General features: G+C 46.9%; 1 protein-coding gene across 8 annotated transcripts in view; it reads right to left on the bottom strand.

Moving 5' to 3' along the window:
- LTBP3 (latent transforming growth factor beta binding protein 3) overlaps positions 1–16,783 on the bottom strand; it is a 1,979,464-nt gene that overhangs the window by 866,680 nt on the left and 1,096,001 nt on the right. For 7 of the 8 annotated variants that reach the window (XM_073605046.1, XM_073605047.1, XM_073605043.1 and 4 more), the window contains exon 15: positions 5,822–5,941. The exons of the other annotated variant lie outside the window; for it this stretch is intronic. In XM_073605046.1, the coding sequence (XP_073461147.1) occupies positions 5,822–5,941 (120 nt within the window). The remainder of the gene's footprint in view (positions 1–5,821; positions 5,942–16,783) is intronic. 8 annotated transcript variants of the gene reach the window in all.

Here is a 16,783-nt window from a genome sequence, read left to right as displayed (position 1 = left end):
TCGCCACATATCTATTTTCATTAGGTCCTTAAGCAGGTCTAACTGCTGGAAAGTGACAATTTTACCATTTTTCATAATATCTATCAATTGTGTATCATTATTTTTTATCCAATTCCATCCCACTTCCCTCCTCCCTGGCTGAAAAAACTCATTATCTTTTAAATAAATAAATGGCGAGTTAAACTCCCATACATTTTGTTTGTGTAGCTGATCCAATATCTTTAAGGTGTAACGTGTTATATTGTGTGTATTAGGGCCTAATTTCCTAAAGTGTGGGGGATTCCAAATTAAATGATGTAATTTTGCATTACTCATATCTTTTTTCTAAGTTTACCCATCTTTTATCTATCGATTCCTTTCCCCAATCGATCTCACGTGATACTACTATCGCTCTGTGGTATTTTTTAAAGTCTGGAAGAGCCAGACCACCCTGTGCTTTGCCCCTGCTCAGGACCTTTTACGCAATCCGTGGCTGCTGATTTTTCCATATAAATCTAGTGATAATATTATTTAATACCCTGAAAAAGGTCTGCGCTAGCAGTATTGGGAGTAGCTGCATTTTATACAGGATCTTCGGGGCCAGAGTCATTTTCACAGTATTTACTCGACCGATCCAAGAGATCGGAAGATGCATACTTTTTTTAGTTTCCTGCTGAATCTCGTCCAGGAGTGGAATATAGTTTAAGAGATACGTTTTCCTTAGGGAATTTGCTAGTGTAACTCCCAGATAACTAAGTTTTTTGCTCCACGGAAAATGGAATATTTCCTTAAGTTTAGTTACTTCTTGTCTACCAATGTTAATATTTAAAACTACTGACTTACTAAGGTTAACCTTATAATTTGATAGCTCTCTTTGTATCTCCTCAGGGTAGCAAGTAGGTTGGGGATCGAGATCCTTGGTTTAACAATGTAAAACAATACATCGTCGGCAAAAGCCGAAAGCTTATGTTCGTCTCTCCCCACTATGCATCCGCCTATATCCGGATTCTTTCGAATCGAGGCCAGTAATGGTTCCAGGGTCAAGACAAACAGGAGGGGGGACAGAGGGCACCCCTGCCTGGTCCCGTTTTCCATTTTAAACTCCGCCGACAGTGTGCCATTTACCTTAACAAATGCCATGGGAGATTTGTATAGTGCTTTAATCCATTTCAACATAGTACCACCCAAACCGACTGCCCTCAACGTCCTCAACATGAATCCCCAGTCTACTCTGTCGAAGGCTTTCTAAGCATCAATCGACAGAAGTAGACTGGGGGTTCCATTCGCTTTCAACGCATCCATAACCAGGAGCGATCTAAAGCCGTTGTCCCTCCCCTCTCTCACAGGTATAAAACCCGTCTGGTCTGGGTGGATCCAATATGACATTTTGTCCTTTAATCTACTGGCTAGTACCTTGGCGTAAAGTTTAATATCTGCGTTCAGCAGTGCTTCGGCCTATAGCTCGAACACAGCGAGCTATCTTTCCCTTCCTTTGGGATTAATGTTACTGACGCAGTCGGTGCCCCCTTGCAAAACTCTTCCTGACCCCCCATCCCATTCCAAATCTGACAAAGCTTAGGGATCAAAGACTCCTTGAACTTTTTGTAAAAATGGGTTGTGAAGCCATCTGACCCTGGACTCTTTCCAGAGGCAGATGCTTTCAAGGCCCTCTCGATCTCTTCTACAGTGATCGGCCCATCCAGTTCTTTTGCATCACTATCCGAGAGGCTTGGTAAACCTGCCTCCTTTATAAACTCATCCATCCTTTCCTCTCTTTCCTTGGTACCTATCCCACCTTGCCTTACCTTATAAAGGGATGCATAATAACTTCTAAACTCTTCCGCTATATCTCTAGAAGAATATTTCAATACCTCCTTTTTATTTTGAATCCTATCTATAAAGTTGGTCCCTCCTTTCCTCTTCAAAACTGTTGCCAGGTGCTTCCCCGCCTTATTACTCCATCTGAATCGCTCTTTTAAATTTTTGTTTAGGATACGCTTAGATTCTGTCTCCATTAGATCTTTTAGTTCTTCTCTTTTTATTATTAGTTGAAGTAGGAGCGAATTATGGCTACCTCGAGCGGCCTTATGTAACTGTTCAAGATGATGAATTTCTTCTATGAGATCTATTTTCCTTTTTGAGCTTGCTTTTTTCTCATTAGCCCCTAATGAAATCAGTATGTCCCTTATGTAAGCTTTTAACGCCTCCCACAGGACTGAACCAGAAATCTCACCAGTATCATTTATCGCGAAAAACCCATCGATTTCATCCTGTATTTTGCTACTGATGTTTGGGTTGTCGATGAGTTTTTCATCCAAGTGCCATGAAAATGGGGACCTCCGGAAACCCGGGATCTCCACCTTCATTAAGACTGGGGCATGGTCAGATAACGTGGTAACTTCGATCCTTGTATCCCTGACATATTCCAACAATCTATGGTCTACCATAAAATAATCAAGCCGTGAGTAGGACCCGTGAACTGAAGAAAAAAAAGTACAGTCCCTGTCCTTCGCGTGCTGTACTCTCTATGCATTGATCATTTGGCAATTATGTAATTTGTGCCCTATTTTTTTTAAAAGCTTCTCACTTACTCCCTGTAATCTAGATGTACTGTCCAATGTTGGATCTATGCAGAAATTAAGATCTCCTGCCAAAATCACCTCACCTGCCCTGAAATCCATCAACTTATTCAGGACCTGAGACAGGTATTCGATTGGATTTCTATTAGGGCAGTATATATTTGCCAGAGTAAAAATCCTTTCTCCAACCCTTACCTTCAAAAAGAGGTAGTGGCCCTCCAGATCTGCGCTCCTCTCCAAGAGCGCAAACTTGGTCCATTTTGAGAACCCAATTGCCACCCCTTTGGCCCTCTTTATCGGCGAATCACTACAGAACCAGTTAGGGAAGCAGTTGGAGAACAATCTAATGTGAGTGTCCTGAGAAAGGTGTGTCTCCTGAAGAAACGCAACATCTACATTGAGATGCTCTAGTTGTCTTAACACCTTATGTCTCTTATGGGGGGAATTCAGCCCTTTTACGTTATATGTCAAGCAAGTGAACTCTGTCATTCATTCTTTGGGTAGTACTTCATTATATTGACGCTTTATGCTCTTTGAACCCCTGCAGGACCCAATCCCACCCCCTCCCCCCCTGCCTCCCACATCCCAGCCCCCCTCCCTTCCCCTTCCCCCGCCCTCCACCCCCCCAACCAGTGGCGTCACTAGGGTCGGTGTCACCCAGTGCGATAAAACATGGTGTCACCCCCCCCACTCCAACTATAGTCGCCCCCCAGTACAGACCCCCCTCCACTAACTAAAGACCCCCCGTCAGTGCAGACCCTCTACGAAGTATAACCCCCCTCCATCAGTATAGACCACCCCCCTCGGTACAGACCCCCCTCCCACAGTATAGACCTCCCCCTCCCTCAGTATAGACCCCCCTCAGTATAGACCCCCCTCCATTAGTACAGACCCCCCCAGAACAAACAACCCCCCTCCATAACAAACCACCCCCCTCCATTAGTACAGACCCCCCCAGAACAAACCACCCCCACCATTAGTACTGACTCCCCCCCAGAACAAACCACCCCCCTCCTCCATTAGTACAAACCAGCCCCCTCCATTAGTACAGACCCCCCAGAACAAACCACCTCCCTCCTCCATTAGTACAAACCAGCCCCCTCCATTAGTACAGAACCCCTCAAAACAAACCACCCCCCTCCATTAGTACAGACCACCCCCCCTCCATTAGTACAGACCCCCCAGAACAAACCACCTCCCTCCATTAGTACAGACCACCCCCCTAGATTAGTACAGAACCCCCCAAAACAAACCACCCCCCTCCATTAGTACAGACCCGCCAGAACAAACCACCCCCTCCATTAGTACAGACCACCCCCCTCCATTAGTACAGACCCCCCAGAACAAACCACCTCCCTCCATTAGTACAGACCACCTCCCTCCATTAGTACAGACCCCCCCAGAACAAACCACCCCCCCACCATTAGTACAGACCCCCCCAGAACAAACCACCCCCCCTCTATTAGTACAGACCCCCCCAGAACAAACCACCCCCCCTCCATTAGTACAGCCCCCCCAGAACAAACCATCCCCCCATAAGTACAGACCCCCCCAGAACAAACCACCCCCTTCCATATGATATAGCTGTAACCAGCAGCATAAACCAACCTCATCAGCAAGCCCCGCCCCCCCACCCCACAACATCTCACCTCAGGCAGCGGAGGACATCCCCCCCATCTCAAGCCGACACCCCCCGCCCGTTACCGCACCAGCTTGGGCAGCTCAGGTGCACAGAACACCCGGGCGGAGAGGAGGAGAGGAGAGAGACAGAGTGCAGCCGCGCTGCCCGGGTGGAGAGCAGCTGCAGAGACAGGCTTGGGCAGGAGTCAGAGACAGAGGAGGAGGAGAACACATGGCAGGCACAGCCGCAGCGCTGGAGGTGTGTCCCGGCTGAAGGAAAAAAAAACTGCCAAAGGGAGCCAGGGCTTTCATTACCCTCGGGATGATGTCACCCTTCTAGTGGGAGGCACCCGGTGCGGACTGCACCCCCCGCCCCCGTCTAGCAACGCCACTGCCCCCCACCCCCCTCCTCCCCCCCCTCCTGCCAGCCAATACCTGGCTCCAAGAACGTAACAGAGTGATACCATTGATCTCTGCCCACGTCCAGCCACCGCATTGGGGTGCGACTCCAACAGCAGGTCGCCACGGTCACCCCGCTCCCCCCCAAGAATACGGGGGGCAGGGCAAGCGGGCGGCCAGATGACCATCCACTCCTTCTTCAAAGGGCGCCACCCCTCCCTCCAAGGTTGCTACAGATCTCTATAAGTTCACTACTTGTTACCTTGAGAAGTGCAGGTCAACTCTCCGGTAGGGACCCTCCAGGGATTCACTTACTGCTGCGGTACTGGCCGGCTTCGCGGGATCGACTTTGCTGTGGATCTCCAGCCAACCTCTGTCCTTGGTGAAACCTTAGCTGTATTTTTAGAGGGCTGGGAAACTAGCATCCAGAAAACTGCTTTCCCGCATTGTTTTTATGTCCTTTTTTTTTTTTTGGAAGTGCAGTACAGCTGTCGGTGTGACTGGTGCGACAGCACCACCAGACAGGACCGCGAAACTGGAGGGGGGCAGGGATACATCTGGGTGGCTCAGGGACGGCTAGAGGAGATACTCACCCCAGGAGCAGGTCCAGTAAGGCAGGAGGAGAGCAGGAAGGAGAGCGCCCTCGGCCCGCACGAAACTCCCGGGACCGCCCAGCTCCGGCCACCTTACCTACAGCTCCGGCAAGGCAGTCGTCTCTCTGCTTCACGTGCGGCTGTTGTTTCCCCCATCGCGAGCGGATCCGCCGCTCGCTTCCACAGCGCCGCCGTCAGGCCTCTCCCCCACCTCTTGTGCGTCACATCCCGCACTGGCCCCACTAATTATGTGACTTCTGAAGGTAATTGGTTGCACAAAGGGGGTGAATACATAGGTACATGCCTATTATCAGTTTTTTATTTCTGAAAAATTGTTTTATGTATATATTTTTCTAATTTTACTTCACCAGCTTAGACTTTTGTGTTCTGATCCATCACATATAATTCAGATTAAAAAAACATTGAACCAAAGGCTGTAATGTAACAAAATAGGTAAAAAGCCAGGGGGGTGAATACTTTTGCAAGGCACTGTACACTCAGGAAACACAGTCCAATAGCCTATCAGTACCAAGTGTACAGATGCAAGTACCGTAAATGTCTGCAGTGATATTTTCTAAAATATTTGCAAGGGATATAGTTGACCTAGACATCATCTTTGTTCTTTCCGTTTATGGATGATCAATAAATTACCTTGACATGTATGTTGATTGTGCAGTCTATAACCTGGAGGGCACACACATCGGAAGGAGCCAGGGGTATTTATACATTGACCCCCTATACACAGCTGTAATGTTGCACACTCATTTATGTCTGAAAAATATACATAGGTCAAAATGCTGCAATCATTTAATAACAATTAGATTTTTAGTTTAGGAACAGGCTCATGTTTATTTTTATTATTATTAATGAGCTCATCTATAAACCAATATAACTTAAAATGGACATATTCTATTTAGTAGATATAGAATTATACTAGCAACTGCTGTAATAAATGTATGTATTACAGGGTTCATTACACAATAGTGATTAATAAATCCCTTTGAGGACCAAGGGACGTATTTGTCCCATGTTTTTAATTGCCTGTATCATCTGATTAAGAACTTAAAATACGTTTATTTTTGGCTTGAGTCAAAATATTAGTTCTTATCAACAAATGGATCTAGCTTTTTGCCAGTTATTTCATGAAATGGCTTAGTTACAGCAACTGAAGTGTACAAACTTTGGGTCATCTTATATTTGTTGATAGACTTGTGTTTGACAACAACAAATGTTTTTTTTGAGAGATTTTATCATTTGAACCAATTTGGCTGACATTTTTTGCTCTGGGACACATATGTCCCTATGGTCCTCAACGGACCATACCTTAACTGCTTGCTGACCGCCGGCCGTCAATTGACGGCCAGGCGGCGCTGCTCTCGTGACAGGCGGGCGTCATATGACGGCCTCGCTTTCCCAGGCCACCAGGGGGTGCACGCGCCCCGCCGACGGTGATCGCGCGCGCCTGCCGTGTCACTGGGCACCCGGTGCGAGTACCCGGCGGCCGCGATGTCCGCCGGGCACCCGCGATTACCGGTAACACAGCAGGACCATGGATCTGTGTGTGTAAACACTAGGGATGAGCTTCGAGTTCGAGTCGAACTCATGTTCGACTCGAACATTGGCTGTTCGCAAGTTCGCCGAACAGCGAACAATTTGGGGTGTTCGCGGCAAATTCGAATGCTGCAGAACACCCTTTAAAAGTCTATGGGAGAAATCAAAAGTGCTAATTTTAAAGGCTTATATGCAAGTTATTGTCATAAAAAGTGTTTTGGGACCCGGGTTCTGCCCCAGGGGACATGGATCAATGCAAGAAAAAGTTTTAAAAACGGCCATTTTTTCAGGAGCAGTGATTTTAATAATGCTTAAAGTCAAACAATAAAAGTGTAATATCCCTTTAAATTTCATACCTGGGGGGTGTCTATAGTATGCCTGTAAAGGGGCACATTTTTCCCGTGTTTAGAACAGTCTGACAGCAAAATGACATTTTGAAGGAAAAAACCCATTTAAAACTACCCGCGGCTATTGCATTGCCGACAATACACATAGAAGTTCATTGATAAAAACGGCATGGGAATTCCCCACAGGGAAACCCCGAACCAAAATTAAAAAAAAAAAATGACGTGGGAGTCCCCCTAAATTCCATACCAGGCCCTTCAGGTCTGGTATGGATTTTAAGGGGAACCCCGCGCCAAAAAAAAAAAAAACGGCGTGGGGTCCCCCCAAAAATCCATACCAGACCCTTATCCGAGCACGCAACCTGGCAGGCCGCAGGAAAAGAGGGGGGGAAGAGAGTGCAGCCCCCCCCTCTTAAACCGTACCAGGCCACATGCCCTCAACATTGGGAGGGTGCTTTGGGGTAGCCCCCCAAAACAGCTTGTCCCCATGTTGATGAGGACAAGGGCCTCATCCCCACAACCCTGGCCAGTGGTTGTGGGGGTCTGCGGGTGGGGGGCTTATCGGAATCTGGAAGCCCCCTTTAACAAGGGGACCCCCAGATCCCGGCCCCCCCCCGTGTGAAATGGTAAGGGGGTACTTACCCCTACCATTTCACTAAAAAACTGTCAAAAATGTTAAAAATGACAAGAGACAGTTTTTGACAATTCCTTTATTTAAATGCTTCTTCTTTCTTCTATCTTCCTTCATCTTCTTCTTCTTCTGGTTCTTCTGGCTCTTCTGGTTCTTCCTCCAGCGTTCTCGTCCAGCATCTCCTCCGCGGCGTCTTCTATCTTCTTCTCCTCGGGCCGCTACGCACCCATGGCATGGGGGGAGGCTCCCGCTCTTCTCTTCATCTTCTTCTTCATCCTCTTCTCTTCTTCCTTCTTCTCTTCTTCATTTTCTTCTCCGGGCCGCTCTGCATCCATGCTGGCATTGAGGGAGGCTCCCGTTGTGTGACGGCGTCTCCTCGTCTGACGGTTCTTAAATAACGGGGGCGGGGCCACCGGTGACCCCGCCCCCTCCGACGCACGGGACATGACGGGACTTCCCTGTGGCATTCCCCGTGACGTCACAGGGAAGTCCCGTCAAGTCACTGTGTGTCAGAGGGGGGCGGGGTCACCGGGTGGCCCGCCCCACGTTATTTAAGAACCGTCAGACGAGGAGACGCCGTCACACAGCGGGAGCCTCCCTCCATGCCAGCATGGGTGCGGAGCGGCCCAGAGAAGAAAATGAAGAAGAGAAGAAGAGAAGAAGGAAGAAGAGAAGAGGATGAAGAAGAAGATGAAGAGAAGAGTGGGAGCCTCCCCCCATGCCATGGGTGCGGAGCGGCCCGAGGAGAAGAAGATAGAAGACGCCGCGGAGGAGATGCTGGACGAGAACGCCGGAGGAAGAACCAGAAGAGCCAGAAGAACCAGAAGAAGAAGAAGATGAAGGAAGATAGAAGAAAGAAGAAGCATTTAAATAAAGGAATTGTCAAAAACTGTCTCTTGTCATTTTAACATTTTTGACAGTTTTTTAGTGAAATGGTAGGGGTAAGTACCCCCTTACCATTTTACACGGGGGGGGCCGGGATCTGGGGGTCCCCTTGTTAAAGGGGGCTTCCAGATTCCGATAAGCCCCCTGCCCGCAGACCCCCACAACCACCGGCCAGGGTTGTGGGGATGAGGCCCTTGTCCTCATCAACATGGGGACAAGGTGTTTTGGGGGGCTACCCCAAAGCACCCTCCCAATGTTGAGGGCATGTGGCCTGGTATGGTTCAGGAGGGGGGGCCGCACTCTTGTCCGCCCCTCTTTTCCTGCGGCCTGCCAGGTTGCGTGCTCGGATAAGGGTCTGGTATGGATTTTTGGGGGGACCCCACGCTGTTTTTTTTTTTTTTTTTTGGCGCGGGGTTCCCCTTAAAATCCATACCAGACCTAAAGGGTCTGGTATGGAATTTAGGGGGAACCCCACGTCATTTTTTTTTTTTTATTTTGGCCGGGGTTCCCCTTAATATCCATACCAGACCTGAAGGGCCTGGTATGGAATTTAGGGGGACTCCCACGTCATTTTTTTTTTTTAATTTTGGTTCGGGGTTTCCCTGTGGGGAATTCCCATGCCGTTTTTATCAATGAACTTCTATGTGTATTGTCGACAATGCAATAGCCGCGGGTAGTTTTAAATGGGTTTTTTCCTTCGAAATGTCATTTTGCTGTCAGACTGTTCTAAACACGGGAAACATGCGCCCCTTTACAGGCATACTATAGACACCCCCAGGTACGAAATTTAAAGGGATATTACACTTTTATTGTTTGACTTTAAGCATTATTAAAATCACTGCTCCTGAAAAAACGGCCGTTTTTGAAACTTTTTTTGCATCGATCCATGTCCCCTGGGGCAGGACCTGGGTCCCCAAACACTTTTTATGACAATAACTTGCATATAAGCCTTTAAAATTAGCACTTTTGATTATTCATGTTCGTGTCCCATAGACTTTAACGGTGTTCGCATGTTCGAACAAACTTTTTTCCTGTTCGCATGTTCTGGTGCGAACCGAACAGGGGGGTGTTCGGCTCATCCCTAGTAAACACACAGATCCACGGTCCTGTCAGAGGAGAGGAGACCGTTGGTGTGTTCCCAGTACAGAGGAACACTGATTGGTCTCCTCCCCTAGTGAGTCCCGACCCCCTACAGTTAGAATCACTCCCTAGCAAACACAGTTAACCCCTCGATCACCACCTAGTGTTAACCCCTTCCCTGCCTGTCACATTTATAAAGTAATCAATGCATTTTTATAGCACGGATCGCTGAATAAATGTGAATGGTCCCAAATATGTGTTAAAAGTGTCCGATATGTCCGCCGCAATATCGCAGTCACGATAAAAATCGCAGATCGCCGCCATTACTAGTAAAAAAATTAAAATGTTATAAATCTATCCCCTATTTTGTAGACGCTATAACTTTTGCGCAAACCAATCTATATACGTTTATTGCAATTTTTTTACCAAAAATATGTACAAGGATACATATCGGCCTAAACTGAGAAAAAATTTGTTTTAAAGAAAAAAAAATTGGATATTTATTATCGCAAAAGGTAAAAATGATTGTGTTTTCTTTTTTTGTAAACTTGTCACTCTTCTTTTGTTTATAGCGCAAAAAATGAAAACCGCAGAGGTGATCAAATACCACTAAAAGAAAGCTCTATTTGTGGGGAAAAAATGATAACAATTTCATTTGGGTACAGTGTTGCATGACCGCGCAATTGTCATTCAAAATGTGACAGCGCTGAAAGCTGAAAAATGGCTTGGGCAGGAAGGGGGGCGAAAATGCACTGTATTGAAGTGGTTAAGGAAACCCTGCCATTATGCAGAGTTGTTTATCAAATAACTTTGGACAGGTATAGAAGTCATTCAGCCTGTGCTTTATCTGAGCTCTGTGGAACTTTAGGGACGGTCGATAAAAAGTAGTTTTCCAGTTACTGTACAGTTTTACCTCTTAGAACTCAACAGCAACTGATAAAACTGTCATTCAGCATGACACTAGATGTACACAAACATACAGCTAATGCTATGCTAAGCAATAGCAGTGTTAGAAAGCAAAAGATAATTTTTACAGAATAAGTGGGACAAGATAATGTGCTACACTCCCTTCTGTAATGATTTGAGAAGAAGGGAGGGGGGAGTGAGGAGATGCAGCACAAAGAAATTCTGTATAACTGAAGTCAGTCAGCCATCAGTGAGAAAGCATACTTGCCAACTGTTCCGGATTTCCCGGGACATTCCCGGGACTTGGCCGCCATTCCCTAATTTCTGGTGTCCCAGGAAATTTCCCGAGAAATCCGGTTCTTCACGATTTGTCAACAAATACGGAAGACGGCTGGGGGGCTAGACGGAGCTCCTGCGTCACCGCCCACCCACCACCCACCCTCCGCCCCGCTCCGCCCCGCTCCGCCTCACCCCGCCCCGCCTCACCCCGCCTCGCCCCTCCTACCCCCGCAACTTTCCATATCAGACTGGCAGCGGGGCGGGGGGGTAGGCGAGGTGAGGCGGAGCGGGGCGGAGGGTGGGCGGCGACGCAGGAGCTCTGTCTACCCCCCCAGCCGTCTTCCTGCCTGATATGGAAAGGGGCGGGGGTTCTAGCTGGACACTACTAGGACACCTCTGAGGTAGGGGGAGCGCACCGCTGTGGGACTCCTGATGTGAGGGGGGCTCCTTTGGGGACACACACCTGATGCAAGGGGGGCTCCACTGCGGACACCTGATGCAAGGGGGGCTCCACTGGGGACACCTGATGCGAGGGGGGGTCCACTGGGGACACCTGATGTGAGGGGGGGTCCACTGGGGACACCTGATGTGAGGGGGGGGTCCACTGGGGACACCTGATGTGAGGGGGGGTCCACTGGGGACACCTGATGTGAGGGGGAGCTCCGCCGGGGACACCTGATGTGAGGGGGGCTCCGCCGGGGACACCTGATGTGAGGGGGAGCTCCGCCGGGGACACCTGATGTGAGGGGGGGCTCCGCCGGGGACACCTGATGTGAGGGGGAGCTCCGCCGGGGACACCTGATGTGAGGGGGAGCTCCGCCGGGGACACCTGATGTGAGGGGGGGCTCCGCCGGGGACACCTGATGTGAGGGGGAGCTCCACCGGGGACACCTGATGTGAGGGGGAGCTCCGCCGGGGACTCCTGATTTGAGGGGGAGCTCCGCCGGGGACTCCTGATTTGAGGGGGAGCTCCGCCGGGGACACCTGATGTGAGGGGGAGCTCCGCCGGGGACTCCTGGTGTGAGGGGGGCTCCGCTGGGGACTCCTGGTGTGAGGGGGGGCTCCGCTGGGGACATCTGATGTAAGGGGGGGCTCCGCTGGGGACACCTGATGCAAGGACGGACTCTGCTGGGACATCTGACGCAAGGACGGACGGCTGGTGGCAGGCGACGTGGCTAGTGACACGCTCAGGGATCCCACTGATTCTGCATTATGGTGAGTTGAATTATTTCATTTTATATTACAATGTAATAATAGAAATAATGCACTTCAATCATCCTGACACCATAACAACCATGGTGCCGGGATGATTGAAGTGCTAACACCAGGTGTTTGGAGTATCTTTATCTGCTGATTGTTAAACTTTCTAAAATACACATATTTTTATTGTGTAGGATCTTGGGCTGCTGTCCCGTCATTTCCCTCTCCCCCTCTCCCCCTCTAATCCCTCTCCCCCTCTCTCCCTCTCCATCCCTCATTCATCTCAGACTCTAACCACACCCTTTTGGGCCACGCCCATTTAAGCCACGCCCACTATGTCACGTAAACCACACCCATTTTTCGGTGCGGGGCACTTCGGGCACCACACTTGTATACTTTTCCTAAGCCACGCCTACAACCAAATGCCCGCCCCCTAATTATTCTACGGCTCCGCCTACAGCCACAAAATTGTCCCCCATTTTTTTTTTACAATGTTGGCAACTATGAGAAAGGTATGTTTGTTGGACAGTGCTGTCCCATTGCTGTATGATTGAAGTGTGCTGTGCAGGAGACATTTTCATTACACAAGTATTATTATCTATATACAGCAGTACATCAGGAGGCAGCTGAAGGAAAGCATTCACTTCTTCAGCTACTTGAAGTCGCAGAGTCACTAACTGTCGTAACCCATTTTATTCGCTATTGTTCATTTGTTCTTAGCAAGGCCTCAAACACGATGGCACAGCGTGAATGCTTGTGTAGCAATAACTCTCGGTGGAGCTGCTGGTTTAAAGCAGGATTGTTACCTTCACTCTCCTTCCCTCTGTTTCACCGGCACCGGGTCTAGGGTTCCGTTGAGTTTACCTCCGGACGATACAAGCACCAACACTTGAGTACGTTTTCAATGCTTTATTGAACAATTAACGAAGGAAGTAGCAGGAAAGAGGCAGAAGGGAAACTGCAGGGAAAGCTCAAATACCTTTTTGTAGTATTCTTGACAAATGTCCTTTAGAGTTGAATATTACAATAGAATGCGCTCCCCTCGTGGGACGCACTCCTTGCCCGCCTGGATAGGCCTCTCTCACTTGCCTAGCAGCCAGTACGTAGCATGAACAAAAGTCTCTGCCACAGACTTGTTTAGGATGAACCCGTATGATCCTCTGCCACAAGATGTATTGGTTTTGTGGTAAATGTCAATCACAGTGCTTGAACCTTTAAGCCAAACCCGGCAAAACTATGCTGTGAAGTTATTTTAGGATACATCCTCCAACCGAGTCACCAGGCCCCTCTCCAGACCAGCACTCTGCGTGATCCTTCCATGACGGGTCCCCCCTGGGATCTCCTAGGTTGTCCAGCTTCTTCACTCTGGATAGGCAGCTCAGGACCATTCCTCGGCTGCCGTGGTAAGCCCCAGACATGCTTCTGGGCCCACCCATGCGCCGCAGCGACGCGGGCCTCCGGAACGGAGGACCACGAGGTAGCACTCTAACGCATACCTGTCAGCCAGGAGGGCCAGCAAGTGGCTGTAAAATGAACCCCAAAATATGGCGTCTGTCCCATAAATACCCTCTTCCAGAATGCAACTCGGAGGACCACCTCCACCGAGTCGTCCCCGGGACAGTGGAGCACCCATACGCTTTGACACGTTGCCTTTCCAACACTAGCCAGTAGTAACAGCGACACCCACCGGCTCAGTATGGAAACACACACAACGTTAGCCAAGCTGGAACAGAGGCAAATCTAACTTCCCTAACGAACAAGTTACTAAATTTACCTCTCAGATGGTAGATCGCAAATCTACCAGCGCTACACTTGTTTACAATATGTGAAGAGGATATACAACGGCTGTTGTTTGCCCGACCACAGTGATGAAGAGGACCTTACTGTCGATGACGAAGATCAGAGTTTCTTGCTTGAAGCTGTTGACAGCGTTACCCAGAAAGTGATCATAGAGCATCCTGATCCTTCATCATCAACTGAACCCAGCTCTAGCACAAACCTAGCTTGTACAGCTCTACTTGTCAAACCTTTGATGTTCTATGGCTTACGGAAACTTAAATGTACACTTCAGACTTCAGCAGTGAACTCCGAAGAAGGAGAGCAACAGCCTCTGCTGAAAAAGTCGCGATCTAGTTCAAAAACTCAGTCAGTGATCATTGGTTTTGACTTTAGGTGGAAAAGGGGAGCAACTAAAGTCATAACAAACACTACTGAATATGACTATGGACAAGTGAACTTGAAATTAGATGACTCTGCAGATATTGATGCTGTTGAAGTCTTTGAACAAGCATCTGATTTCAGAACTTTAGTCTCACTCGTTGTGGAGCAAAGTGAGCTTTATATGAAACTGAAGGGCATTCCATTCCAGAACAAATGCAGATGAGCCTCTTTGGAATATGTCTTGTTATGGGTTATCACATTCTGCCATCGATCAGACACTATTGGTCTACTCAGCCAGATCTTCAGGTACCATTTATAGCAAATACAATGAGTTGTGCTCGATTTGAAGCTATTCACCCTGCTTTGCACTTTGGAAATAATGAGCACATGTTATCTAGAACTCATCCCCAGTGTGATAGAGCTTTCAAAGTTCGTCCATTGATCGAGCACTTCAATCGATGCTTCCAGGCTGCGAGAAATCCAAGCAAGCAACAGTCGATTGATGAGCACATGATAAAATATAAAGGTTAAAACATCATGAAGCAGTACATCAGAAACAAGCTTGTGAAATGGGGATTCAAGCTATGGTGCAGATGTGATGCTATCTCAGGCTATCTCAGGCTACCTTTATTAGTTTGACATCTATACTGGACGAAAAACAGACACAGAACATGGTCTTGGAGAGAGTGTCATTGTTATGCTGACAAAACAACTAGAACAGCTATGCTGTCAGGTTTTCATCAATCTTATGGTCCTCAAAAGGTTAACTACTGGTAGGCAAGCACATGATACAAAATGGATGTGCAATGTACTGTATGTACAGTAGACAACACTGAAAAAGTAAAGGAGAAAAGTAATGCTTTGCTTACTCTGGTTGGCAGGGAAAGAGTGCTACCACATAAAGATCCTTAGATAGATGAATAAACCACATAATCTACAGGATTATTTATCAGGGTGTTCACTGCTTTATGTATAATTTTCGTATAGTATAATTTTACATACTACTACTATAATTGTACACACATGCAACAGATCCATGTGTCAAAGAATAACTTGAAAATGTACAATATATATATATAAACCCTAACAAAGAAAACATACTGGACTTTAAAAGGTACCAAATCATACCATTATATAAAGCCACATATTTGTATTCACATGTTAAATGCCATTCCACATACAGTACATATGAGCTTCATATACATAATTTCACCCCAGATGTCCCAATACTAATATTTGAATATATTTGGTTATTTCACAATATATCATTCAGGGGCCAAAAGACCTATCTCCTGAACTGCAATAACTTGATTATTACAGAACGTTGTCCTGTTTATAGTTTGTATATACAGTAAATGTAAATACGGTGATATTGCTGTTCAGGAGGTAGGTCTTTGGGGCCTTATACAATACTGTTTGCTATTTTTTTTTTTTATGATACCAATATTTTGTGAGTGGCATAGCAGATTATTGTCCCAAATTATTCCTGAAGAAGCAGGCATTGACCTGAGAAACGTGTTGAATCTTTTATATCTTTTATATCTCAATACTTTCTTGAACCAAACAATGGAAGAATATTGAAATAACCAAATATAGTCAAATATGAATATTGGGGTATCTGGGGTGAATTGGCGTAAAATGTTGTATATGAAGATCATCTGTATGTGGAACAGCATTTATCATGTGAATAAAAATATGCAATTTTATTTAGTGTTTTTATGATTTGGTACCTTTAAAGTCCTGTAGCTTTTCTTTGTTAAGGTCCTTTTATATGCAGTATATTCCTCAATTTACCTTTTTATCACATTTAGGATTGTCTCTTGGAAATGTACACTTCCTCTGAGGAATCATTACATTATCACTATGTACTTTAGTTTTCAACTAGCTCTTAGAACCCCGACTGATTCAAATTATTCTCAGAACACTGCATCTTTTGCACCTTCTACACAATCTTTTAGTATAGCCTCCTAATCAGGATAAGTATAAATAATAAAGACCACAGATTCAAATGAAATATGATATTACTGCCGATGTCACTCCCATGACAAATGTCATAATGGTTTCCCCTCTTGCCTATTAGGGACAAGCTCAAAATTGTATCATGCATAGGACAATGTGCTTTCATGCCCAAGATAGTAGCCTGTCAGTCTACTCCTGGGCTTAGCAATAAAAAAATCAAATGCACCAACAGCCATGCTTTGTTTTAATGCAATAAGATCTCTATTTTTCCACATTAGCTGACACAATGGGATTGATTTACTAAAACTGGAGAGAGCAAAATCTGGTGCAGCTGTGCATGGTAGCCAATCAGCTTTCAACTTCAGCTTGTTCAGTTAAGCTTTGACAAAAAATCTCGAAGCTCATTGGTTTCAATGCAGTGCTATACCAGATATTGCACTCTCTAGTTTTAGTAAATTGACCCCACTCACTGTAAATGTTGGAGCGAAAATGAAGGGGGTCACAACACAAACGTGTATTAGACTCCTAAATATCTGATATTGTGTAAAACTGAACCATCAGGTGCTGCAGTCTCCTCTCTTCTCTTTTTACTCATGGCCTCCCTAGAACCTCACCAGC

This window comes from Aquarana catesbeiana, linkage group LG11 (genome assembly GCF_042186555.1).
Source record: "Aquarana catesbeiana isolate 2022-GZ linkage group LG11, ASM4218655v1, whole genome shotgun sequence".
Taxonomy (NCBI): domain Eukaryota; kingdom Metazoa; phylum Chordata; class Amphibia; order Anura; family Ranidae; genus Aquarana; species Aquarana catesbeiana.
The sequence above is the reverse complement of the archived record's forward strand: the minus strand, read 5'-3'. Positions and strand labels throughout refer to the sequence as shown.